The sequence below is a fragment of the Lepidothrix coronata genome, unplaced genomic scaffold (genome assembly GCF_001604755.1).
Source record: "Lepidothrix coronata isolate B3197 unplaced genomic scaffold, Lepidothrix_coronata-1.0 Scaffold121, whole genome shotgun sequence".
Classification (NCBI taxonomy): Eukaryota; Metazoa; Chordata; class Aves; order Passeriformes; family Pipridae; genus Lepidothrix; species Lepidothrix coronata.
The window spans coordinates 2,868,664-2,895,861 of NW_016690301.1; the positions used below are offsets into that span (position 1 = coordinate 2,868,664).

The 27,198-nt window shown below is 47.2% G+C and overlaps 1 protein-coding gene across 2 annotated transcripts; it reads left to right on the forward strand.

Moving 5' to 3' along the window:
• The first annotated feature begins 614 nt into the window (after positions 1-614).
• Positions 615-27,198, forward strand: UBE2D2 (ubiquitin conjugating enzyme E2 D2). Of its 2 annotated transcripts, none has more exons than XM_017825622.1 (7): positions 615-746; positions 9,283-9,346; positions 14,194-14,225; positions 14,317-14,394; positions 14,486-14,591; positions 24,310-24,403; positions 25,949-27,198. In XM_017825622.1, the coding sequence occupies exons 1-7, from the start codon at positions 723-725 to the stop codon at positions 25,992-25,994; spliced, it is 444 nt and encodes a 147-aa protein (XP_017681111.1). In that variant the 5' UTR covers positions 615-722; the 3' UTR covers positions 25,995-27,198. The 2 variants fall into 2 exon arrangements, with proteins under 2 accessions (XP_017681111.1, XP_017681112.1); XM_017825623.1 differs by lacking the exon at positions 615-746 and adding an exon at positions 1,550-1,727.

Consider the following 27,198-nt stretch of genomic DNA (forward strand, 5'->3'; position numbering starts at 1 on the left):
ATCCCGATCCCGATCCCGATCCCGATCCCGATCCCGATCCCATCCCAGTCCCCTCAGGCCGCTCCCGGCCCTGCCGGGACTTCTTCCCGTCCGCTGCTCTCGCGAGACAACGCCGTCGGTGCGTCACGCGCCCCGCGCGCGCGCTCTGCGCTTCTCTCCTCCGGCCAGCCCGCCGCCGTATCCTTCCGCGCGCTTCCCCTCCCCCTTCTGGAGAGTTCTGCACGGCGGTGCCGCACGACAAATAGTTCCCCGCCGCTCCCCCTCCCCCCCTCCACACGCCCCTCTCCCAGCCCCTCCTCCTCCCGCCGGTGCCGCTCCGGCCTCCCCCTTCTGCCCCATCCCCCCCCTCCGCGCCGGTAACCGGCAGCGCGGCCCGTGGAGGGGGGGGAAACGGTGGCGGCGGAGTGATCCGCGGCAGGCGACGCGGAGGCAGCGCATAAAGCGGCGGTGGCGGAGGGAGAGGAGGAGCTGCGGTACCGCTGAGCCCGCGGCCGCCACCGCCCCAACACCGGCTCGGCCCCGGCCCCGCCGCCCCCGGGGGGCCCCGGTCCCCTCCCTCCCCTCCGCTCTCTCCGTCCGTCCCCTCCCCGTCCCCTCCCCGCGCCGCGCCGCCGCCACCTCCGCGCTGCTCCTCCTCCTCCTCCCCCCTCCCCTCGCAAATAGTCCCGCGGGCCGCCCCCTCCCTCCGCCCGCGCCCCTCCTGCCGCCGCCTCGCGCACACAATGGCGCTGAAGAGAATCCACAAGGTAAGGGCCGCACGGCCCGGCCCGGCCCGGCCCCGCGCGGCCCCGCACCGCCCGCCTTACATAACCCCGCCGGGGCCCCGGGGCTGCCGCTCCGGGGGGGGTCGGGCCGGGCCGCCCCGCGCGGGGCTCGGGCCAGGCGGCAGCGCGGGGGCCGCTCCCGCTTTGTTCGAGGGGGGCCCGGCCCGGGCCCCTCCGGAGCAACGTGGCCCCCCGGGGCGGGGCGGGGGCCGCGAGGGGGCGCCGGTAGCGGGGCCGGGCCGGGCCGGGGGTGGTGCGGGCCCGGCGGCCGCTGCGGCCCCGCGGGGGCCCGGCCCGGCCCGGCCCTTCCCCGCGCTGGAAGTTCCGCCGGGGCCCGTCCCGGCGCTCCGGATCGCGGCCCCGAGCACGGTAAAGCTGTCACACGGCGCTCTGGTTTAGCTCTTCTAATGGAGCTGTGCTACCGCCTGAGTCATCCCGCAGGCTCCGAGGGGAAGCTACAGCCTTGCCTTCCCCTCCCCGGAACCCTGCTCCGTGTCCTGGCCTTTTGGGAAAACGCTGCTGCCCAGCTCCCCTGCCGTCTTGAAAGTGTTTGCTTGATCATCAGTGTCTTTTACCAGGAAAAAAAAATACTCGAGGGTTATTGGAGTCCAATTGTATATCCTTAGTGAATTTGTATCCTTTTCCCAGTGAAATGTGTAGCTGTCAGTTTGGAGTCTGTATACAAGGGTCAGGTGTAGAAAATACCCGTCCCATGGTGTTTCTGCTCTCAGTGACTACCTAAATCTAATTTTTGTCTAGAACCAGCTGCCAACCCCCCAGCACCCACTTAAGCTTAGATTGTAGCCCTGTTTGGTTTTCTGTGTGCTGTCGGGTCTGTGTTAACATCTCTGCTTTGCTTGTAGGTTACCTTGGAGGCTTTGTGAAGCTTCATGATCAGGTTAAAGCTCAGGTGGAGAAGAAAATGGAAGAGAGCTTGAAGCCTTGCTTTTGCTCGTGGAATAGGTAGCACTTGGAAGGGGAGGATTTGGAGTGTGGTTTTAAGGTGTTGGATTTTCCAGCTGAGGGTCCGGGACTGAGTTACATAAGGAAGTTGTGCTCCAGCTGAGTGCTGCTTGTCTGCAGTGTTCTGTCCCTTACTTTAGGGATCCCCCAGGTCCTGTGAGGACTGTTCCACAGTGTTTGTGGGCTCACAGGTGTTTGGGAATACTTCTTCCTCCTCAGGAGTGGGTCGATAGACCTGGGAGATATGGCAGTGGATGCTGACCAGGGTAAATGTGGCTGGGGGACACACCGGGCTGTTGTGGGGACAGTGAATCCCCTGTCAGGTAACTCAGGAAAGCTGCTTGGTTGTAGTTCAGTGCGAGCTGAGGGTCAGGAGTCAATGCTCTGAGAGCACTTTTGTTTCCAGGCTGGTTTGTGACAGGAGAGGAGCTGGATGTGTTGAGTCTTTGTTAACGTTGGGCGCTTGTGGACTGACTCTTCCTGCTGCTTTTCAAGGATTAAGAACCCCGAGGGATAATGAGGACTGTGTAGAGTTATGAGAGTCTTCAAAGTGCTGAAGCAATGCTGTGTGAGCTCTGCAAAGCACCAAGAGTTTCAGTGGAGTGAGTGTGGTGATGGCTGTGGAGGGGCTGGAGGCAGCATTTCCAGCAGAAAACCTGTGTGGGGGTAGATAAACTTGCCTGTTGTAGGAGCCCAGGTGCTTTAAAAGTTGGCTGGGAGTGGAGCTCCAGGCTGGAAGGAGCGCTCTGAGTTGCTGTGGGTGTCTGGCCTTGACTGCTCCAGTAATCATGGCTGGTTGTTTACGCTCTGGCTATTTTAAACCCCGTGGAGAGCTCTCCTATCATCATCTCCGGGTTGTTCTGGGCTCTGGGAGCGTGTGGTGGCCATCCCTGTCAGGATAACGAGGGGACAGACAGCTTCTGACCTTTGCTATTGCAACTTGTGGCAAGAGCAGGAGCCTGCAGAGTGTGGATCGAGTAGGAATAATGCCTGTGGAGTCGAGCACAGAGACGGGATGGGAGGGAAAACTGCTGCTCTGGCTTTTTTTGAGGGTGGTATCAGTCATGGTATATCAGTGTGCAGGGCTTGGTCTGGCCATTGGACCTTGCTCTTGGCAGTTTTGGTTTTATACTGAACCACAAAGGCCTTTCTGTGACGCTTTTTCCAAAATTTTTGTGTCCTCGGATAACATAGGGATGAGAACTTGGAAAGGAGGAGAAAATCCCGAGAGTAAACCTTTGATATAGTGTTACCTGAAATGGCCTCTTGCATGTTGAGCTACTCTGGGCTGGAAGAGGGGGCCAGAACAAGGAGTTTACACCGGGTGAACAGCATTGTTGCTGGTGTGTGAGGCAGCGGAGGAACCTGCAGGGTCTGCCCCAGCCTGTCCCTGTGGCACAGTTGCTCTTGGGATTGTCCAGAGGCTCGTGCTGGGATAACGTGTGTGCATGGAGCAGCAGCTGTTCTCTGAGCAGATGCTCCAAAAGAGCTCAGCCTGGGTGAGACCTGCTCTCAGATTGCTGCCTGTGTTACTCACTGCAGTATTTTGGGCAGTGGGGCTGCAGATTCTTGTTTGGGTGCCTTTACTGGCTCACAGGCCTGAAAGTTGAAATCCTTTCTTGTAGACATGTTTGGGGTGTAAGCAGGGGTGCCAGGCAGAGTCCTTGGGATAACAGTGAAGTGCAGCAATGTAATTGTTGTTTGTACATAACAATTATCTGCCTTATCATGGGTAAATTCATAAGAAATGGAGAGTGAAGCAATCCAGGGGCAGGATGGGAGGGATACAGGAGGGCCAGAGTGAATGGCTTCCATTTTAAGGTTTAAGCCGAAGCACTTTGGATTCAGCCACGTCCCCATCTGTGTTGCTTATCTGTAGGGAATGCAATACCTATAACTGGATAACTAGGGCAGTGTTTGGAGTTCTTTGAATGGGAGAGCAAGGGAAAGGTTAGCTCATTGTCTTCCCTGGGCTCCCCTGTGTGATCGGCGGGTGAGGGGGAAGGGAAGGCAGCAGCTGTGCCTGAGCCCTGCTCAAGTAAAGCATTTTCTGTAGCAGAGGAGTGGTGGATTACTGTTGCTTGTACTGTAGAGGCCCAAAAACCAAGTAATGCTTCACAGAACTAAACTCTGACTTCCATTAGTTCCTGCTCAGCTGGGGAGGAGGGTGGTGGTAGTTGCTGTAGTCCTGGAGTCCAGAGCTGCCCGACCTCTGGGGATGCTTAGGCGTCATTTCTGCCAAAATGAGCCCTGCCCATGGGTGGGATGTGAGGTCAGTGGTGCAGTTGGTGTGCAGAGTTGTAGTTGTGCTACCTGTGCTGAGCAAACTCGGTGTTATTTCAGTGCTCCCAGTTCTGTACAGCAGCCAGTGGGAGCAACTGGGTTCTTCCGTTGGGCCTCGCTGTGTGTGTGGAGCTGCCAGCACAGCCCATCTGTGGTGGAGAGCTTGTGTACAGGGAAGGCTGGGAGGCTTCTGTTAGCTGGAGAGGTGTTTTGATACTCAGACTCTACCCCAGGAGGAAGTTATACATTGCTTTGGTCTTCTTCCTGTGCAGGCTTTGAAAAAAATAAAGAAGGAAAGGTGACAGTTACATGAGAGTGTGTTTATAACACTTACCTTGGTTATTGCTGTGATCGTGAGTCTTTTCGTGCTGCTCAGTTGCCTTCTGACTTCTGCAGTCTTGGAAGGAGTCAAAGTTGGAGGATCTGAGCCGCTGCAAGCATTGCAAAAGGAGTTTCTGTCAAAAGGGAAGGATTAAAATGCTGCTATTAATCAGGATAGCGGCATTAGAATGGCAGATGCTCGGGAATCGTAGTCTGCAGGCAGGAGAGCCCCTGTGGATGTGGCAGGGAATTGGTGGCCTGACCTTGGTGCACACGTGAGAGCACTGCCTGGTACTGCTGGGGGAGAGGAGCTGAGGGAAGTGCCAGGTGGAGCCAGGCTCTGGCACCTGGCAGGGAGGTGCTGCTGGTCCAGGGAAGGTGCAGAGGCTGTTCCCACCCTCCTGCCCTGTGGGTCCTGCACAGGGACTGGCACTGCCCTCTGTGGTCCTGAGGTGAGGCTGGGTGTGATCGATTTGACTTTGGCCCTGATTCCCTATTGCTTGGCTCCGCTCTGTTGGGAGCTGGGAACAATTCATGGCTAAGTGGCTGTGAGTTCCTTTTTGGTTACATAAGTCAGGATTTTGTAACATCACCCTACACTGCCTGTTGCTGAAGGGTTTGGGGGCTTGGGGCAAGTAGACTTGCTGAAGGCAGATGGAAAGCTTCTTTCACTCACAGCAGCAACCTGAGGCAGAAATTAGGTTTATAATCAAGCTAATGATGCGACCTCTGAGTAAAATAGACTGTGAAAGCAGCTCAAACTGGAGCAGGGTGGAAAGCCCATGGAGTCCAAGCTAAGAGGACTTTGGAAAATCTAAAGGGATACATTTAGTGTGTTGGAGTGGATTTAAGGAGCTCTGCTATGTACCAAATAAAATTGCTGGAGCTGACTGCTAAAGGGTGCTGACTTTTTACTCACCTGATTGGCTTCTTGAGGTTGCCAGTTAGGTTGGTTATTCTTACTGGAGGCTGTATTAGCATTAACTTAATCCTTAAAACTAGTCTTCTGGCCAGAGCAGGTTTTACCAGGAATGTGTTAGACTGGGGAGGGATTTGTTGTCTAGAGGAATAAATTTGAACTTCTCTAACAAATGTCTTTGGAGCTTACAATTATAACTTGAAACATGTGCAGGGTTAAACTTCGAGACCTAAACCACTTGGGTTTGGTAGTTCTTTGAAAGCTTCTTGTGCAGTTTGTGAACTCCTGGATTGAGGTGTGTTTTCAAGGCAGTGTACAAGCTCCTGGGAAATGGGAGAACTCCAGGAGGGGAGGGATGAAGAGTAGTGTGGGGCTGAGCAAGGCTGGTGGCTCTGGTTTGCCTGTGAGCCCCGAGGCCTCGCTGGCAGCTGATGCCTTTCATGACTCATGAAGCACAGCTGGGGGGGTCTGTGGCATAAACACACTCCATCTCCCTTAAAATGCTTTCATGGAACCCCTGAGTAGGAGTTTGGTTTGTTGGGAACTTTGGAACACATTTAATTGGAGCCTAAACATCAGTTTCTTGTGTGACTTTTATAGTTTTTAGGGTATGTCCTTCATGGATTTAGTTGTAGTAGTTGCATTCAACTTGGCCTTTGGGCAGGACACCTTGAACCTTGCTTTGTGCTGTGCTTCTACTTCCTCATTTTTGTTGAGGGACTCATTAATAGCTGTGAGATGGGTCAGGTTAATGGTAGGATGGACAGCAGTGGGCCCAGCCCTGGGGGTGTTTTGCTGTAGGGGAGGTGGCAGAAACTTTAAATTCTGTAGGATGCCTTCAGCTAGAAACCCAGCTCGGGGTGAGGCAGCCCCTGGGAGCTGAGTAACTCAAACTGGAATTTGATCTAAAGGCTGCTTGAGCCTTCACTTGTAAGCTCCTAAAGCAAAACCTTCTTCGTGTGCTTAAGGACCAGAAACTGTCTGGAGTGGGAACTGGCTTCAGATTTTGTTTTAATATCAATGTGGTCAAGATCAGGCTTGATCACTGACCAGCCAGACTTCCTGGATCACAGGGGAATAGAACAGTTTGGGATCAGATCCGTGGAAGTTTGTAGATGGTACCAGACTGTAACTGAACCCACCACGTGCTACGAGCTCCAGTTTTATGGGAACTCTGGAGTCATTTGTTCCGAGTTACACAAACCAGCTGGTTCTCAGTCTCCCTCAGCAACAACATCTGGAAGCAAAGGCCTCGCTGGGTCGAGTGTTGTGCTTTTGCAGTGCCTTGGGAACTGCTCAGGAGCCTGCAAAAGGCAAAGTAACCTCTGGGACAGGTTTGGCTCTGCAGCAGCCATGGGTGCTCCTGTGTGTGTGCCTGGATAGATGCAGCTCCATTCCTGTCCTTAAACTTGGCTCTGCAGCTCTGACCAGGGAGTAGTGGGAGTCTTCGAAGCAGCTGGAAGGGAATGGTGTGTTAAAGGGATTATCCATGCCCTGCCAGGAAATCCATTTTGCCTCTCTGGTGGGCAGAGGCAGCTGGTGCCTGCACTCCAGAGGGGTCTTAAACTTCCTCATTGCTCTCCAAGCTGTTGTTCTACAAAATATGGGAGGTTTTGTGTTGCAGGGGCTTGAAATGGGAGTTGGTGCTAAACTTTTCTAGGCACAAGGAGCTTACACATTGCTTTTTACACGGGCCTTTTAATCTGTGATGTTTCACTCCGTGAATTTGTAGAGCAGAACCTGAAATGCCACCTTGTCACTGAGACGAGTGGTACAAGTGCTTGTTGTAAGTCATGGCTTTCCACTGAGATAATACCCAGGGCACCAAAGTATTCCTTTCTAGCTGGAACTGGAGATGTAGAAAATAAAATAGTATTTTGATGAGAAATGGAGCTGCTACTACCTGAACTTCACTGCCGCCTCTGTTGGAGAGTTACCTTGTGGTCCCACTGTTGAATCCAGTGTGGTGAAGCCCTTGGTGCATTTGGGCAGCAGGATACAGGGGGAATGTCAGGGCAGCTTTATGTGTATTCTGCTAACTGGTGGAGTGTGTGCCCAAGCTCCTGTTTGTAACCATTTCCCCTGTATAGTAGGGAAGCTGCATGTTGTGTGTTCATAAATATAATCCATGGTGGGCTGTGGTCCTACATGGAGAATGTGGATTCTTACAGCTGTGCCTTCCTAGTTTAGTGTATGCTTTGTACTGATGTATGAAACAGGATGAGAAGTGGCAAGGAATATTTTTTAATGAGTGTGTTTGTGATTTTGAATACCATAGCATTAAATTGTCTTTTCCAGAAAATTAGAGTCCAGTAGCATTTGGGAGTGGACTGTGTTCTATACAGCTTTAGGAAGAGTAGGTGTATTCCTGATTTTGAGTTTTCATGTGGAGACTCCCTTCATTGGCTGGACTGACCCCGAGGAAGGTGTGTGTAGTGTCTGCACCTTCCTGTGCTGCCCTGGTGGTGCAGGGTGTCTCCTGGCTTGCTGCTGCTGGAGCAACTCCCAAGGGCTTTCAGAGATGGCACATGGAGCACTGGAGATGTTCTCTCCACCTTCAGGATGGAGGAGGCTCTTGAGCAGGTGCTGTGTGTGCAGTGCCTGTTCCTGCCCAGTCTGTTCTGAACCACAAAGTGGAAGAAGCTCAGCAGGAGCTCCACAAAAGCTCCCATAGACTGGTGAGTCAGGAGATTTCCAGCTGGGCTCTTCAGCAGTTGGGAGCTTCTGAGAGCTGAACCAAACTCGTGTGTGTGTCAGGGAATGTGAAGCTTTGGATCTGCACTGCATCCAGAGGGGGAAACCCAGAGATTTACCTGTTTGATGTATGGCAGCATTCCGGGGTTGTAACTGGAGAGGGTTTGCTTAGTGATGGCCTCCCAGTTTCTGGGAAGTAGAAGCTGGAATTCCCAGAGATCATCTGTTCAAGAGCTTAATCACTCACTGCCTGTAAATAACAAAAGGCCTTTAAGTGACAAACCTCTTCCACTCCTGCTATCAGATTGTCTTAAACATTGTCCTTAAATGTTTTGTCTGCCAAAAGCCTGGTATGGAAACTTCACTGTGGACTGTTGCTGGGAGGTGAAAAGCTGAAGGAACAACGGACTGGGACAGCAGGGAAGTGTTTCCTGAGCACTAGATTTAGTTGTAATCCTTGTCTGGTGTGTGTTCAGCTTTCTAGACTGAGCTAGGACAGAAAAAAGCTGATATGTGTGGGCCTATCATGCAAAGCAGGTCAGTGGCTGAGCCAGAAATGGGGCAGGTAAAGTTTGTCTTTAAAGTTTTACTCTATTTTCACTTCCCAGTAAACATCCACTTCCTGAGAAAATGGCTAATGTGAGTTGCTGGTAACAGTAATTCTCTGAACTGTGCTAAAATGTTGCTTCAAATTGAAGCTTGGTATAATTCAGGAGTACTGTGAATTACTCAGCCCACTCAGACTCATAATGGGATTTTTTCAGAGGAAAATTTGACTGACACAGCCACTTGAAAAGTGAGGGTTTCCATTCAGGTCTGTAGGTAGGGAAGGCCTTGTGTTTTATTCCATTTCCCCTGCCCTGTGGTCAGTGATGTGTTTGTGTGGAGGCAAACCAGCCCCAGGTTACTGGAGCTGTGTGTGCTGCAGGCAGGCTGTGGAGGTGATAAACTGGATCACTGTAGCTGGAGCAGTCTGGGAACTGTTACAATAGAGGGGATAAAATAAGGCTGATACAGAGAGTTGTTGGATTGAGGCCACCTTATCTCCCTGTGACCTGGGGACAGTGGAGGATATAATGCCTCAGTAATGCTGGGACAGTGCAGGCAAACCCAGCAGACCCTGTGACATGGTGAGATTGCTGTGACTCCGGGTCTGGGCAGCCTGGACAGGTCACTGAGGCAGGTGCCAAACGTGGCTCCTGTGTTGAAGATGCAGCTTTACTTTCCAAAATCCTGGCTGTTAGTTTTGTGGCGCTGCCAGAGTTGCCACCAGCAGCTTTTTAGCAATAACATGGTTGTTTTTGAAACGAAATGAACTGAACTCTTCCTGTTTTGTAGGAGTTGAACGATCTGGCACGTGATCCTCCAGCACAGTGTTCAGCAGGGCCTGTTGGGGATGACAGTAAGTATCCTGCTCTCAGCAGACACCTGCACTCTGCCACTTCTTTCCTTCTAAAACAGGATGTCCAGCACTTCAGCAAGGAGAACCCTTCTGTTTCTTCTGGTTAGAGCACTAGATACTGCTCCCCATCCTGATATGAAATTTGTTGCTCTTCTGTATCCCTTTAACACCTTCCTTGTGTATCACTGATGCTGCTCCCACTCTATTAATTGGACATCTCAATGCATATCTTAAATTACACCTTTTGAGTTAACTGTTCTGGAATTCTGGATGGAGTTAGGAAACCTCAGTAGCTCTGTGGCCAAACCAGCAAGCACCTGCCTACAGCTTTCTGCACTTGGATATCTAAACTGTACGTGGTGCAGTCATGTGTTCTTGTAGGACTAAAACAATCTACTCCCAGGACTCCTGCTAGTACAGCAAGGTCAGGGTTAGCTCTGTTTTACACAGCAGTTAGGTAACACTGCCCTTTTTTTTTTTTTTTTGAAGAGGGTTATATGTAGACCTTGAGGTTGAGAGGTTAAAATGTGGTTGGAAGGAAAATGTTGACAAATTACAACTTGAATCATGAAGTAATGTTAGTTGGGTTTGGTTTTGTTTTTTGAATTTATAGGCAGGATTTCAAGCAATTTCACTCGGTTTGGAATCCTTCTTGTGGCTTTCTCAATAAGCAAAACCAGAATGTCCTAACTGCTGTCATGACTAACCTGTGGCCTGACTGGGACATGGGTGCTTAGGTATGAGGGAGGAGGTGCAGGAGAAGCATCCTTAAATCATACACTTCATCAGGAACCATAGTGCCAGTAAAAGGAGGAATAACTTCAGACTGAGAGTAAGTTTAGGTTGGATATCGGGAAGAAATTCTTCCCTGTGAGGGTGGTGAGGCCCTGGCACAGGTTGCCCAGAGAAGCTGTGGCTGCCCCATCCCTGGGAGTGTCCAAGGCCAGGTTGGACGGGGCTTGAAGCAACCTGGGCTGGTGGAAGGTGTCCCTGCCCATGTCAGGGGGTGCAAAAATACGATCCTTGTGGTCCCTTCCAACCCAAACCATTCCGACTCCGTGTTTGTAACCTGTGCCCAGATCAGTGTGCCCTGCCAGCTCCTGGTAAGGGACAGCCTCAGACAATCTCTTTGGCCTCCACATCAGCTGGTGTTTGCTGTGCCAGGCTGCTCTCCCAAGGTGTGATTTGCAGTTGTTCTGTCCTTTTGAAGCTCGAGGAGGTGTGTTAAGCAGGAAAAAAGCAGCTCTTTGAAATCCTACCCTGATTTTTTTTATCTAATGTTGATTTATAGTAAGAAGATCTACTGTCATCTTGTGCCTGTATTTTGGCCCAGGGAGGGGAGGACAAGATGCATCGTGTGACTTGACTTCAGGCTGTTTATGTGGCTGGTTCTTACCTTAGTTGTAAGTGGTGTTCCTCAGTCTGCTTTGATTAGAATCATGGAATATCCTGAGTTGGAAGGGACCCACAGGGATCATCCAGTCCAACTCCTGGCCCTGCCCAGGACACCCCAACAATCCCACCTTGTCCCTGAGAGCATTGTCCAAACCCTCCTTGAGCTCTGGCAGTCTTGGGGCTGTGACACTGCCCTGGGGAGCCTGTTCAGTGCCCAACCACCCTCTGGGGAAAGAATCTTTTCCTGAGATCCAACCTAAACCTCCCCTGACACAGCTCCAGGCCATTATTAGCTGTGAATAAGGCACCTTAACTGATGCCCTGTACATTATGGTGGTTTTCTGTGAGAGGCCTTTAACCTGCAGCAGTTCTGCAGGTTGTACCATCTTCTTAATTTTCACCAGAAAGTGTAAAATTATACTTGACTATTTTTTAATAGCACCATCAAACTCTTGTCATAGCTTAGGTGAGCAAGATCAGTAGGATGTTTGCAGTGAGACAAGAACACTTGCAAATCCAGCTTTTCAATGTGGTCTCTCACTGATACACAGTCAGCAAAGCTTCCAAGCTCCTAAGAGAGGGGATATTTAAGTAAGGAAACCCTCCAGCTGTTTGCTGAGAGCTCTGAGCTCAGGTATCCTTTCTGAAAGGAAAAAATTAGCCACCAAGATCTTTCTGAATAATTTCTGAACCATTCAGCAGTTCTGAAGTGTATAGAAACTTCCACATTCCTACAGAAATGTAGGGCTAGATTAAAAAAAACCCACTTGAAACCTGAGAATGAAAATACTGAAATTAGTGGGGGTGTTACTGTTCAGCAGAACTGTCAAACAAGTGGAAGCTCAGCTTGGTTTTGAGAGTGTTTAGCAGTAGGGTCAAGCTTTTAGTGACTTCACAACTTATTTCTGCTTTCCAAATAGTATTTCAAAGAGGTCTGTAGTTTCATGGAAAAGAAATGACTAAGATGGAGAGCCAGGCTGAGGCTTTTATTCCCTTAAATTAGCGAGTGTGATTTGTGCCCCGATAAACTGCTCTGTGGTTTCCAGAGCCTTATCAAAGGTGATGACGATTGTCTGGCAGAGAAGGTGGAAAGTTACTGCTGAGCACAGAAAGCTTTAAATTACTAAAAGTTCTTCTTGTGCCACCTTTCTGAAGGACCTCTAATGAAAGACTTCAGTTGTTGAGAGCAACAGTTCGGGGGTGTGTAAGTGGATAGCAGTGGCAGCAGCAGCAAAGTGCCTTCTCCCAAATCCCTGTGCCCCAGGTGTGCCTCGGCTGCCTTGTCAGAGTGACATTTCCTGATGTTCAGGACATGCTGTACTTGCAAAGTGCTCTCCTGTGGCTACTTCAGCTGATACAAACTGTCCCCAGCTCTAAGTGTCTCATCCCTGTAGTTCATAAACTTTGGGAAGTGAAGAGCTCTTCCTGCCTTGTTAACTGTAGGAATGGGATTTTCTTGGCAATGTAGTTTTAGCCCTTTTCCACCCACCTCTGGCCTGTGTTTTGGAAATGTGCTTGGGACTGGATGACATTGGTGTGCTTCCAGTGGCTTAGCTATTCCAGACATGTACCTGTGCTTACCTACTGAAAGTCAGCAGCCCCCTTACTTTGTAAATACCTTTTTATGGGTGATTTCAAAGGAAAGAATCAATTGGAATAAGCTCTGCATGTCAAATCCATCTTGTTGTTCATCAGACTTGTCCTGGATATTGTGAGGATCTAAAGCTTAGGTTAAACAAGCTCTTTGCTTGAGTCTGGGGTTGGAGCTTTCAAAAAGTTAAGATTCACTGTGGAAATGTTTTTCTTTCTGGTTTCTTGTTGGGCTTAAGACAATAGGTGGTTATTTGAACTTCTCTTTTCAGTGGTGCCTGTGTGCACTCCAGTGAATCTCATCAGCATCTACTGGTGCCTGTGAGATTTTTGGTGGTTTTGCTGTGACTGGCCACGATCTTCCCTATGGGGTTCCTGCTGCCCCTTTTTCCTCTGCTCCAGGTTTCTCCCTACCACCTGCAGCTGGACAGGCACTTCCTGGGAAGCTGGCTGAACCCCTTGAAAGGGGGGGAATGCCACATATGGACATGTGATCTGCTGTCTCTGTTTCCTGGCTCTGCATTGAATGTAGTTTCTCAAAGGCTGCTGCGTCCAAGCTCCTGAGAGAGGAGATATTTAAGTAGGGAAATCCATTTAGGGGCTGAGGGCTCTAAGCTCAGGTATCCTTTCTAAAAGGAAAAAAATCAGCTGCCAAGATCTTTCTGAATCATTTCTGAGCTGTTCACCAGTGCTAAACTGTATAGAAACTTCCACATTCCTATAGAAATGTAAGACTAGATTAAAACAAACCTGCTCCAACCCAACACTCATTTCCTCTGTCCTTGCAGGGCTGGTCCCACTTTGCCTTTTTCCTCCTTCCTTGTATGACATCATTCCCAGCTGTAATGCCTGTACCATGTGTAATTAAAAACTGCTCATGCTAGATTAGAACAGGTAGTACCACTCCTAACTTCTGGCCGAGGTAGTTTTGACAGCCGTAGACACCACACATCTTGTGTCTGGAAGGCTTCCCTAGCAACAACTGGAGTCACCTCCAGCTTCCCAGTCTGAAGGTGCCATGTAGCTGACATCCATGCTGAGGGCAGCTTCCATGGTCCTGTTTCCCAAATAATTTGTGCTCCTTGCCCAGGCACTGGAGGCTTTGGAGATGCAGGAACTCCAAGAACTCCCTAACGTGCCTCATACAGATTATCAACTTGGATTGTTTTCCTTTCCAGCATGACAACATTCTTCACAAGTCCTCTGTATGACCAGATTTATGTTCTCTTGGACAGATGCATATGAGTGAGGTTTAACTTTAGTCCACTTAACCTAAAATGTGTCCTAGCACATTCTGGTCCTGAGTCTGGAGCAGACTGTTGCTCCTGCGTTCTCTTAAGACATTGCTTTCTGCTGCTTTAATGAAATCTTGAGGCCTCTGTGGAGAGACTAAGCTCAAAAGTTCAGTGAGGATAGCAGTGGCTTAAATTACCTCTGTACATGTGGTGTACACAGAGCTGGGGCTTGTTCTCTGTGTGACCAGGGCTCTGAGAGGAGAGCAGGTATGAGCTCATCATGTACCTTTTGTTCTCACAGGGCAGTCGTGGAAACTTGGTTCAGCTGCTTCATTAGAAACTGCAGAGTTTAAACTCACACTTTTGAGTCTGAAAAGTTGCCTAGGACTGTCTGGATTTCTATTGTCACAGGATTTTTGCAGGGCATATGTGTGGTACCACAGCAATCCCGGGCTGTGGAGCACTGAGTACTTTGCCCTGTGTCTGTTTAATTCCTTGGCTCCCTTCCCTGCAGCCTTTCAGAAGGCTTTGTTTTGAAAATAGACTTTTCTGTGCTGCTTTGTCTGGAAGAAAGTAAGATCATTACTTGAGCTTCTCCAAACTGAAGTAAATCTCTCTCTCTTTCAGTGTTCCATTGGCAAGCTACAATAATGGGACCAGTAAGTATGAGAGAATTGATGCTCGTGGCTTTTTATGATGGGTTGTCTTGTAATAACTCCTCAAGCTGCAATGATTCTTTCTCATTAACAGAACGACAGTCCCTATCAAGGTGGAGTATTTTTCTTGACAATTCACTTCCCAACAGATTATCCCTTCAAACCACCTAAGGTGAGTGGCTTCTACCATAAATCCATCCGTTGCCATGTGGTCTGATGTATATATTTGTGAGCCTACACTGAAAATTTTCCTTCTTCTGCAGGTTGCATTTACAACAAGAATCTATCATCCAAATATTAACAGTAATGGCAGCATTTGTCTTGATATTCTACGATCACAGTGGTCCCCAGCACTAACTATTTCAAAAGGTACCTCCAATGCTCATTTTAATGTTACTCTGCTGAAATGAAGTACTGATTTGGGATGTAAAAAACGCTGCATTCCTGCTGGCATCAACCATTTCTGTGGTCACTGCTTCAGTCCTGTGACCCTGCATGGAGCTGGCATTCCTGAGTGTAGGATGCTCGGGACATCCATCTTCCCTGGGGCACAGGGACACTCCTCAGCTTTGCCAGTGGATCAGATAAGTCCTACTGCCCTGAGTACACACTTCTGCCACCTCACCTCAGAGTCTGAACACTGACACTAGGCTTAATTTTATATATTTTTACTTAATGATAATGAAAGACTTTAATGTTCAGAATACACACCAAGTAAAATATGTAAGGGAGCGGCTGTAGTTTTTAAGAAGTTATAAACTTGTCTAATTGTTTGTCATCTTAAAAGACCCTTTTTCAAGGAAACATCATAACTCCGTGTTGGCAGCTTTTGAACAAAGCTCTCAATGACATGCACTGCTAAAGCATGTTATAAAACTTAACTAGCTTGCACTATCTTGACTTTTTTTAGCTAAAAATATCTTGGACCCTGTGAACTGAGTTAGTGGTTAGCTTGGAATGTATCCTTTGCCTGGTAAAGCAATATTCATATTTATTATAAATACGAGGCTTTAAATGCTTGAAAGAAGACCCAGGTTGGAATTTTATTGATTTTTCTGGCTAACGAAACTGTAGATTTATAAACTGTAGATCAAGTTTGTAGGTCTAGCCACGGCTATTTAGGAATATTTTGGGTCTACCCTGTGCATGGACCATGTCTTGACTCCTCTGTTTTGTAGCTTCACACTGTCCTTGTGCTCAAACACCGCAGTTGCCACATTGATGACATTATCCTTCACATCACATCTCTGCTCTGAGGCTTTCCTGTGCCCTCTCCTTCTCCCCAGCTCCCTGTGATGTTTCTGGGCAGTTTTTGATTTAGGCAGGTGATTCCTGGTACATCCCTGGGACATCATCACTGTCTCTCTTTCCCTGAACCCACAGAAGTTCCCACCTTCTCTGTCCAGCTAAAGGCATTTGTGGAAACAGTTGGAAAGGCAAAACAGTATCTCCTTGTCTCTTGTCAGAAGTGAATTTGCTCGTGCACGAGGCTGAAAGTCTTTGTTGTGAGTTAAAAGAACTGAAGAAATGGTGTCAGTAAAGGGAAAATGATTGTCAGGTTGCTGTAATTTCCTTACAAGTGCTCTCAGTCAGTACTGGCTGCTCCTGGAAGCACCAAGTTAGCACCAAGCACTGACATCTGTTCTGGTTTGATTTAATTGCTGTATAACTGGGCAGAATGTGTGTTGTTTTAGGGAGTCTAAAGTGGCCATATGGGCAGTGGGGTGAGAGACAGCATGCTTGAAAATACTGGGAGATAGACTGGAATTGGGACAGTTGGGAAAAGATGGGACAAGAATTCAAGAGGTTGGTTAAGGGCAGCAGTGGACTGAAAATACATCCTAATGTTAATTTTGCTGCCCAAATACATTTGCAGTATGCTTTAACATCTCCTTCTGTTTTCTGCTTTGGACTCCTTTTTTCCTTACCCTTTTCAGACTGTATCCTGCTGGCTCAGCTGGAGTTCTGTGGGATCAGGGTGGCTGTTCTGTGCCACTGTGCCCCTTCCACTGCCCCCTGTGAGTGCCCTGCTGGGGTCAGGGGGCTCTGTAGTGCTGATCAGTTCTCACTTACTGAAGAGGAGTTCACTCAGTACCCAAACTCTGCTGCACATGCACAGCATCCATACAGCTCTAACCTGGCAGAAAACCTTGTTCCCAGTTCCCTTGGGGTACATTTATTGAAGGAATTAAAGCAGCAAAGCAAATTCTTATAAGTGACTTTATAGAAACTGGGAATACTTTCCTCAGAATCACAGAAAGCAGAGCTCAGCTTCAGAAGCAAAGAGCTGATGGTCCCATCTTGAACAAGTGTAAAGAAATTGCACAAAGGCAACTTGAGTCTTTTAGGGCTGAAATCTTGTGTTCAGTCAGGTTAGAATGTGTCATGACAGACTTTGGGGCTGTTTCAGCTCTCTAGTGACTGATCAGCCTTATCAAAGAATGGATGTGTTCCTAGCAGGAAAAGCTGTTGGATTAGGTAGTTTAGAGTGAGTAACAAGACTTAAGACATTCAACAATAAGCTCACATCCCTTCCAAAGCAGCAATTTAGTATTTGTATTGTGGATTTCTTAGAGTATTTCCTAAATCGTGCCACCCTTTAACTAAGATGCTACTGGGAGCAAGCTGTTTGAATTTAAAATCTGTAAGCAGATAACTAGAGCACAGCTGAAAGAAACTGTGCTTTCTACTGATTGAGAAATCTGGAAAGACTAGAAACAGTCCTTCTAGGAAAAAGCTTATCGTGCACAGCTTCCTCCTGAGGCAGCTGGGAGGCAGCACTGTCAGCAGCTTGGATGGGCTTGGTGTTATGTTGCAGTTAATGTGTGGTACATGAACGTGTTTAACACCTTAACCTCCAAGGAGGGAGGGGAAGGGGTGTGCAGTGACTTCCTTTGGATTTAAAGTGCCACTTTTTGGTGAAAAGGCAGTGATAAATCCTGTCAGTGGTAGTTAATCATCTCAGTTTGCTGGTAAAGGGTCTTGCCCCCTCACACTCTGGAGCCCTCTGTAAGCAACTTGATAAAGTGATTGTGGTTATGACAGGTGACTGGCATTTTGGGGTTTTGTTCTGTCCCTCCTAGAATTGTTAAAACAGCTTCTGAAGACTTGGGGGACCAACAGTGAGTGTCTCAGTAGAACAGCTAGTTTGCTTGTATTAGTAATTCTTTACTCAGTGTTCCTTAAAGAATACATATTGGAGAATAAATCATCTCAAAATACAGTCTTAACCACACCTTGGTGGGCAATTTGAACTACAAGGCTTAAGTAGAATGTGTAGGCTTAAATTAAAAACATTATCTCCAAGTCTGTACAAATAGGAATCCCTGTTGCCTGAAACAGGAGAATGAAGTATTTTAACATGATTACAGCTGTTCCCAGCCACTTTTGGGGGGAAAAACCCACACTTTCTCTTAAACTTGGCAAGGGGATGTGCAAGAGTTGATCATGAAGTACTTCTGCAGTGAAAGTCAGGCAGCTCACTCTGTCCTGTCCCACTTCTCCCCATGTGTTGTAACTAGTGACTCATGGAGCCTGTTTGAGTGTGCTGGAGGGGCAGTGAGGAACTTCAGCCTCAGTCATGGCAGAGTTCAGCTCTGCTGTCCAAACTTCCATGCCCAGTGTGCTGTGGATTTTCTGTGTTGCTGCTCTTCAAGAATTGCTTAACTGAGACTTACTGTGTGGGATTTCCCAAGTACCCAGCGACCTAAATGAACTGGACCTTCACAGTGTAGCCTTAAAAATTGGGAACCTGGTTTCTGATCATCTTGTTGGCACTTTAATTTGCCTGTTGTAGCACTTACCCACATAACTGGGTGGCTTTGTCACAGAGCATGGGTGTGACATGATGTGCTGAGTTGGGGTTCTAAGGGAAATGCCCATTTTTGCTTTTCAACTCTCAAAAACTGTAGTTTAACCACTTGTGCAGCTTCCCAGATGTTGCTCCAAGGAAGTTTATGCTAGGAGGAGTGTGGCTGGCAGGTTGAGGGATGTGATCCTTCCCCTCTGCTTGGCACTGGTGAGGCTGAATCTGGAGCACATCTCCAGTGCTGGGCTCCCCAGAACAGGGAGGTCATGGATGTATTGGAGAGAGCCCAGTGAAGGGCCATGAATGCCATGGAGGGACTGGAGCATCTCTCATTATGAGGCAGGCTGGGAGCTGGGACTGTTCAGCCTGGAAGAGAAGGCTTGGGGGAATCTTATCAGTGTCTGTAAATACTTGAAGGGAGGGTACAGAGGTGACAGAACCAGACTGTTCTCAGTGGTGCCCAGTGACAGGGCATGAACTGAAGCACAGGAGGGTCCCTCTGAACAGCAGGAAACACCTTTTTGTGTTTTATTTTTACTGTGAGAATGCTGAGCACCAGCACAGGTTGCCTTGGGAGGTTGTGGGATCTCCTGCCTTTTGAGATACTCAAAAGCCACCTGGACACAGTCATGGCCAACCTGCCTTAGGTGGCCCTGCTTGAGCCAGGGGGCTGGACAAAATGATCTCCAGAGATCCTTTTCGACCTCAACCAGTCTGTGGTACACTGGGCAACACTTAACTTTTCTTCTTTTGTCACCAGAAATTGTTGAACTGACTTAGCAGGAATTCAAGTTGCTTTGAAGCCAGAAGTTTAAACTGCTCAGATTTAAAGGTACACTTCCTGTAGGGCTGGGGAAGAGGCTGGAGGAGTTGGAAATGGGACTGTGGTTAAGAAATAGGTTTGAACTGGAGCAGAGTCTGAAGCTACTTTAATTTTATTTGGGTGCATCTTGCCTGTTCACAGTCAGGAGCCACTCATTTGAAGCTGTTGGACCAGTGGTGTTTTCAGCGTGTTTAAAGTTAAAACCTTAATGTTTGTCAGTGCTGATAAAACTCTTTGACAGCTGTGTGCCTCAAAAGTTTCAAGAGTCTGGGCCCTGAAACTCCAAAGCAGTGATTGTATAGGAGAATGCTCCTTCCAGGAATCAGGTTGCTTCCTGATTTTGAGGAATAGAGGTGGAAGTAGCAGTGGGTCTTGATGTGGAGGCTGCCAGGCATCAGTGAAGGAGCTGGTGAGAGAAGCAGGACAGCTGGATGAACCCCCCAACAAGGAATTCAGAATTCCTCAGCAGTGCTGTGTCCAAGGCTCATATTTCTGCTGGCAGAGGTGTTTCACAATCAATTAAACCTGAGCTGACAAACTGTTAGTTTCATATTCAGAGGCTTTGCTGGATCAGGAGGCACAGCACTGTCTCCTGGTCTCCAGGAGGTGACAAATGGCTTTCCACAGAAAGACCTTATGGGCACAGTGTTCATCACTCCCCTGGGACAGCAGGTGGGGTGGGCTGCTGCCATTGCTGGGAACTGCTGATGGCCAGGAATCAATGCTTCCCTGTGTTATCCAACTGTTCCATGTCAGTGCATGACCTTTTTGATTATAAGGTGATCCTGAGGCTCCTGTGTCACTCCAGCCAAGACAGAGAGCTGAGTAAGTGTCATCCTGCTGTCCTGACAGTCTGGCATGCAGAGCAACCATCTCAGCACTTTCTTGGTACTCTGCACCAACAAAAGGTTTGTTAAATAATCTCTGTGCTTGCTTAGAGATGGACCCTTGCTCCTGGGTGGATTCTAAATTGACTCCTCTTTGGAGAGCAGTAGCTGCACCAAGCAGCTGTTGGATCAGAACACACCAGTCGTTTCTTCTGGATAGCTTCATTACCTTGGAAAAATTGGTGCTTTTCATCTCCCTGCTGTGATTCAGCTGGAGATTCCATTGCTCCTCAGTTGCTTTTCCTTACCCTGAAGTGTCCCATGGATGAGTGCTTTACTGGAGCAGGTTTGTTTGGAATTCCAGCTAGACTTAAACAGCAGTATCTGTAGTGGCTGGTACTCTGTCAGGGATGGCTGGAGTGGTGGATATTAGACCAGTCAGGCTTTGCAGACAAAGTGAATCATCTGGGGGTTGTGTTTGGAAGATGAGGAAGTGGAGATCAGCTGCTTTTAAGAGTCTCTTCACCTCTGAGTTCCAGGAACTTTAACATACCTCTTAAATTTGGATGAGCCAATAGATGTTCCAGTAGGGCTTGAAATTGTGTTCCACACTGCTCATTTGGCTACTGCTGGAAGGACCTGTGGAGAGCTGTTGTCATGGGTTGTCCTGAGCTGCTTCCTGGCACAGGAACCTCAGCCATGGAATTTACAAGTGGAATTTGCATCTTACCCACCCCTTCAGTCTGAGGTGGGGCAGAAGCAGGAAGGTGAAGTTGCTCATTGGGGTGGGTGAGCTGGCCTGGGAGGTGTGAGAGCACAGCAGCTGCTGAGGAGGGGAGGTGGATCATGCTGTGCTGAACTGTAGCTGATCCTGCTGACAAGCTGTCCATGGCAGGATTTTCTGCCTGGAGAGATTGTGCTTGAACTTCAGAGTGTTTTGTGCTTTGTGAAGGCAAGTCTTGCAGTGGGAACTTGGATGTCAGTTGTGCTCTGTTACACTGTAGACTGTATTCTGCATGTTATTCAAGCAGTCTAATATTAACTCTTCAGTGATCATTCTGCCTGATGAAGGTGCATTTCTCTCACTGCTCTGTGGGGAAGCTAAGCCCATTTTTAGAACCACTTTGTTGTCAGCCTGTTTGCTTGATGAGTTTGGTTCTCCCAGTCCCTTGGTGTTGAGAAGTACTTGGTCTGTGCTAGTTCCTGGCAGCAGGAACCACACTGAAGAGTAGGCTGTATTTGTTGTCTGCAGAGATAGATAGGGAACACAGCTGAAAGGTTGGAGGTCAGTAGGCTGCCTGGTGAGTGAAATAAAACAAAGCAAACCCAATTTTGAAGTGAAAGGGAGCTTTAAACTGATAGTGTCTCTGAGTTGCTTAATGTTCTGCTGCAGACTGGGCAACTCTGACAGCTAGGAGTGAAGAGATGAGAAATAACTCTGTACAGAGTTGTTTCAAGGGAGGAACCCTTTGAATCAATGACAAGTAAAGTTTATTTTGCAGTTACTGACAAAAATCCAGACTTGAATTCAGAGAGTGCACACTTGTGGTACATCCCTTCCAGTGGGAGACTCCAAGGGATGCTGTCAAGCTGATAATGCTTTACCTATGGTCATGCAGGATGTGTAGGACAAGGTGTAAAAATGTCACTTACCTGCCTTGTGTAGTTATTCAGCTTGATTCTGTGGTTACAGGACTTTCTGGGAACTTTATTGTCTCCTACTAATAGAATAGTCATTTGAGTAGTAAATGTCAAGGCTTTGCTGTGGAGCTCATTGCTGTAATACTTGATTGCAGAGGAGGGTGGTCTGGTGAGTCTCTAATTCCATAGTGTTGGTTTAATTAGTTACTCTGATACACAACTGACATATTTGATTGCTTCCTCTTTACCCTTGCACTTGAAACTTGGAGAAGGTGCCTTTTCCAAGGGGTTTTTCCATAGTGGTCTGGAGGCTCCTTATGTTGGTTGGTCTAAAAGGTGTGTATGTGCAATGTTCTAGTGGAAAACCTCAAGAGAAACTTCCTGAATTGATATGGACAGATAGCTGGGTTCAGCAGGATATTAAAATTACACTAGTTTAGATAACTGGTTAAAAATGCTCTTCTTGCTGGGGCTGTACAGATAAAAATGGAATGATGTGAAGTCACCAGCAAGAGCAAGGGTAATGAGAATAGTTTGGATTAATGAAGACTTAAAAAAATTAAACAGAGCAGATGAATGTGGCAGTGCAGCTTGAAGCCAAATGGTTGTGTCCATTTTTATTCAGTGTTTTTTGAGTGATGCTGAAAAGTGAACTGCTGAGTGTTGGGAAAAGGGGTGTTAGGGTGGGCTGAGAGCACTGGCCTGGCCTGCAGTGTGGTTCTGAGCCACTGTGTTCCAAAAAGTCCTTGGTTTTTAAAGGCTGTGGTAAGATAAAATTTGAGAGAATAGTTACAATAGTTGACCAGAAAACTTGGTTTGGATTTCCTGCTGTTTCTGGTGAAGGCAGGGGACAGATTTGAGCTGTCTCACTCATCCTACAACTGAAGAAACTCAAGTGATCAGGGCAGTGGAGTCTGACAGACCGAAAGGAATGAGCTACAGGAGAATTGCTGGACAAACAGCTGTTTTGAGGCTAAACTGACTGGGAGCAGCTGGATGTGTCAAAGAGTTCCCATTACTGAACACTTTACTCAGTGTATGTAGGGGAAAGGAGCTGGTTCTGGAGCTGTACTACAGGTGCTAAATGTGCTCTGTCCTTTGCTGAGGGACAGCACTTCAGAACTAGTTGCTTCTACAATACCTCCCTCACAATCTGAAGCTGTGTTCTGAGAGGGAGCTCAATAAATAGCCCAAATGCCAGTTATGGTAGAGGATAATTAAGCCCTTAACTCTCTCACAGGTGTACAGTAGTAAATTGGGAAAAGGAGGAAGAGGTTGCTCTTTATTCCGAACCAGAAATATGTTCACTTAAATCAAGGCCACTTTATTACCACACTTTCCCTAAATGCTTTAAACTTGGAATTGAGAATTGATTAGTGAAGGGTCTACAGAAAGAGAGGGGAAACTGAACTAAGTGGTTTTCTGTGTTCTTGGTGCTCACACCACCAAGCAGCACACTCAGTTCAGACGTAGGGAAGCTTTCACTTTTGTCCCACTTGGAAAAAAACCTCTTCTCCATTTCCAATGAATATCACACCTGATTACCTCTTCTCTCTGGAGGGTGGTGAGGCCCTGGCACAGGTTGCCCAGAGAAGCTGTGGCTGCCCCAGTCCTGGAAGTGTCCAAGGCCAGGTTGGACGGAGCTTGGAGCAACCTGGGCTAGTGGAAGGTGTCCCTGACATGTCAGGGGGTGGAATGAGCTGAGCTTTAAGGTCCTTTCTAACCCAAACCATTCTGTGATCTTTTTTTGTGGCCTGTGTTTTAACCTGTCTTAACTCCTTTGTTGTTTTTATGGGGCTGTGTGCTGTTTCCTTTCATTTTTCATGGATAGCTGCCTCATGCAAGCGATGGAAATTGGAGCAGATTTGTGTTTTAGTGTCTTCAGACTCCTCACTCTTGTCATCTCCAACTTGCTCGGAGGCTGCACTGTGACAACTCCGCGTCTCTGCAATTGGTGAAGGGACATATGGAGTGGCACTGTTTGATCCAAACAGGCGGAGAGAAGGGAATGTTTGGCATTTCTGGGAGGGGGGCAAGATGTCCCTGCCGTGCCTGGCGTAGTGTTGTCCCAATATGCTTTGCTTGTAACTCCCTGCCTTCTCCTCTCCTCTCTGGTGTGAATGTAGGAATGTCCGTGTGCTATTTGTGGCTTTGCAGCAGTCTCCTGGCTCCTTGTATGGATGAGGTTGTCACTCAGCTGAGCAGGATGTGGCCTCTGGGATATAGGCACTATATATTTATAGTGAAACACTCAAGTTCTAGGGCTCTGGGTTGGGAGCAGTGCAGGCAGCTGGGTGTTCTTGGGTCATTTTGAATATTACACTACACTTAATCCATCTCAATCTTCCTTATGCTTGGAAAATAATTGGGTAAAGCCTCTTAGTTCTCTGCAAGACTGGTGTATTTTTAAACAGATCTTCAAGGCCAGGTTGGTTGGATGGGACTTGGAGCAACCTGGTCTAGTGGAAGGTGTCAGGTGTCCCTGCCCATGGCCGGGGGTTGGAATGAGATGAGCTTTTAAGTCCCTTCCAACCCAAACCAGTCTGTGATTCTTAAGTAGCTGTGAACAGCTCTTTCTTAATTCATCTCAGCTGGACTTGTCTGCTGTTTGACTTTTGATTAGTGCTGCTCCAGGTCATTTAACAGTGAGGTGTCTGGTGTAGGGAAAAGCTGAATTTCAGGTGCAAAAGCAGGGAAGTCTTCCCAGAATGCTCTCACGTGTGGGTTCAGAGAGACATGGCTGCTGCTGGACACACCTATCCAGGAGGTTATTCCTTGTGACAGTGTGGTCATGTGAAGTTTTGTAGTTCACTGGTAAGGAATTCTGTTCAGAATCACTCAGCTGATGTACCTGGGATTACTGCTCCTTGGGAATTTTAAATAAATGCTGCTGATGCTACTGGCTGGAGGGGAAGGAAGGGTATGGGCTGACCTGTGCAGGTGTCCTCAGCTGCACTGAAACTAATTGTGTCTCTTTTCTCTCCCCAGTACTTTTGTCCATCTGTTCTCTGTTGTGTGATCCCAATCCAGATGATCCTTTAGTGCCTGAGATTGCACGGATCTACAAAACAGATAGAGAAAAGTAAGTATGGAAGCCAAAAAAACGTGGAATATGACAGGGCAGAATGCACACTTACACAGTAAAGAGGAACTGAAAGGCCCCACTTCTTGGAAAAGAGTGGAAAAAAAAGGCAAATCAAAGCTCTAACTGTGGTCTTTTTAGGGGTGTTTTTGTTTTTCCCTGAGATCTGTAATGCCACTCTCTGAGCTGCTTTAATCCCACATAGCCAGCAGAGGGAGAGCAAGTTACTCCAACCGGAGAATATTCCACGGCAGCTCTGGGTCTGGAATGATACAAAGAAATAACAAAAACTCCCTGTTTCTCTTTCACTTGTCAGCACAAGGGAAGAACAAGTGGTGTAGAGGTTGGGGTAGGAAGACTCCCAAGCTTCTGTACAGAGAAGCTTTAGTGCTAATGAGCACTTTAACAGCTTAATGACCACTGTAAACACTTCCTACCTCTCTGTTCCTTCCCAGATCTGGTCAGGGAAGGGAAAATGATCCACAAATTTGCTTTGTCTACTGCATGCTTGAGGAGCAGTGTTAGAGAAGTTCATGCATCCTTGTTTTTGAGAACTGCAAGAGCAGCAGCACCTGTTTGGAGATGCAGTGAACACTGACTCTCTGCACTTGAAGTATGCAGAACTCCTCTCTTTTTTTTTTTTTTTTTTTTTTTTCCAAAAATAGGGAAACAAATTTTTGGGCTTAACCATAAGGACTTGCTGCTTGAGTAGTCTCTGAGCAGTGATGGGAAGGAGAGAGTTAGGAGTGGATTTTCAGATTCTTTAAGCTAAGGAATATTGTCTATGGGCTAAATTCCAACACAAACCAACTTGGTGTGCATAACTATAGGAAAATTCTGGCTGTAAGTATCTTATTCTTTTAATTCTGTAGAATAAGAACAACTGGTTGTCAGAGAGAAGCTTTCATCAGTGCAGTTAATCATAACTGCTTTGTTTTACACAAGTACCCTGAGCTTCCTCTGGCTGTGAAGGGTATTTGGGTGCAAAAGCCACGGGGGGGTTGGGAATTGTTGTGCCTTCAGAACAACAACAATTCTGATGCACAAATCACTGTGTCCTGACTGTCATCAAAAAATGACAGTCAAATATGTAGCAAGGAACAGGGCTGTTGGGGTTGGGCAGATGAGTCAATGGCAGGTATTGGGTTTAACTGAGAAGGGAGGAGATGGCAGGGACACACGAGTCTATTCCAGAATGTCCAAATGAAACCTTGCAGTAAGTTTTCCCAGGGGCTAGGGGAGGCACAGGTAAAGCCTTCCTGAGAATCCTTTCCCCTCAGCCCTTTTCTAGCTCTGTTTTATGGCTCCAGTCACAAAGATCTCATACTCCTGTTGTAAACATGACCAGGTGTTTCTTTTCCATGAAGCACCCTGGGCTTTCTTGTTCCCCCTGTTTGCTTAGTGTTTAATTTTGCTCTTAAATGTTACAAATTGTTGATAGTGTACTGTAGAGAGTGTGAGTTCATGCCATGTGTAGACTAGACTGCTGGAGCTGGAATACTGTGCAGATGCCACGTTAAGTAAATCCTCTTTTTATACATACAGGTACAACAGAATAGCTCGGGAATGGACTCAGAAGTATGCGATGTAATTAAAGAAATTATTGGATAACCTCTACAAATAAAGATAGGGGAACTCTGAAAGAGAAAGTCCTTTTGATTTCCATTTGACTGCTTTCTATGAGCCCACGCCTCATCTTCCCCTGTGCACATGTTTACCTGATACAGCAGTGCTGCGTGTTGTACATACTTGGAACAACAAACTAGAAATACTGTATTTCCCCGTACCAACATTGACTCCTAGCAGAGAAGTGTGTGTGTGAAAAGCTGGTTCTTCAGTCATAACTTTGTGAGCCTAAAAGCATTCCTTGCTGAGTTCAAATTGGGTAATCAGATGGGAATGGGAAGAGTCCTGGTGGTTCTCAGATTTTTTTTTTTTTTAGGGACAGTGTTGCTGATCCATGAAGGATTTTAAGTGGAATCCTTTTAAACTCATAACAGTTATGAAAAGCAAGGTGAAGAACTTGAAACTGTTTCTGTATTCATTTTATTCTGAAGGACCTACACCTTAGGTAAATGTTATGACCAATGAGAAACTGTACCCACATCCTGTGTTTAAGGTCTAAGTTTAACCGGTCACCATTTAAATGGATTGGAGCTATTAGTGCATCAAGTGATGTTGATTTGTTTCAACTCTCTCCCTCCCTTCATACTTTTTTTGGTTTGTATGTGGTTTCTCAGTTAATACCTAGCTAATAGCTCTTATTTTTTCTTAAGTTTTTTAACTGCTTAGGTCTTTCTGGATGTAAGGGTAAAAAAAAAAAAAAATCCATTTGACAGAAAACTTGTGTGTATTTAAAGACCCAACTGCTCCCCTGGAGCTTGTACGTTCAAGAATGATTAATCTGTGTAATAAACTGATTACTACAGTCATTACATATAACTTTGTGTGAATAGGCTTTTAATTTTCAGAGCAGTTTGTTACAGGCTTAAACTAACGGCGGATTTCTCTTAAAAAAACAAAAACAAACCAACTTTTGGGTTGAAGTCGTGAAGCAGTTTGGTTTGCATCACACAAGGCACCTGAAGAGGCAAACAGGAGCTTGAGCACTTAGATGAAATCAGGATGTGTAGTGTGCCAGGAACTTGACTGTTAAACCAAATAAGCAGTTTACTAAATGCGAATCAGAGTGACATTTTACAAAGCCTGATGGTATTACTCCCACTTGCATGGGACCTAACACAATGCATATGTACTGTAGGTAAGTGAAACCTTATGTAACTAAAAAAAAAAAA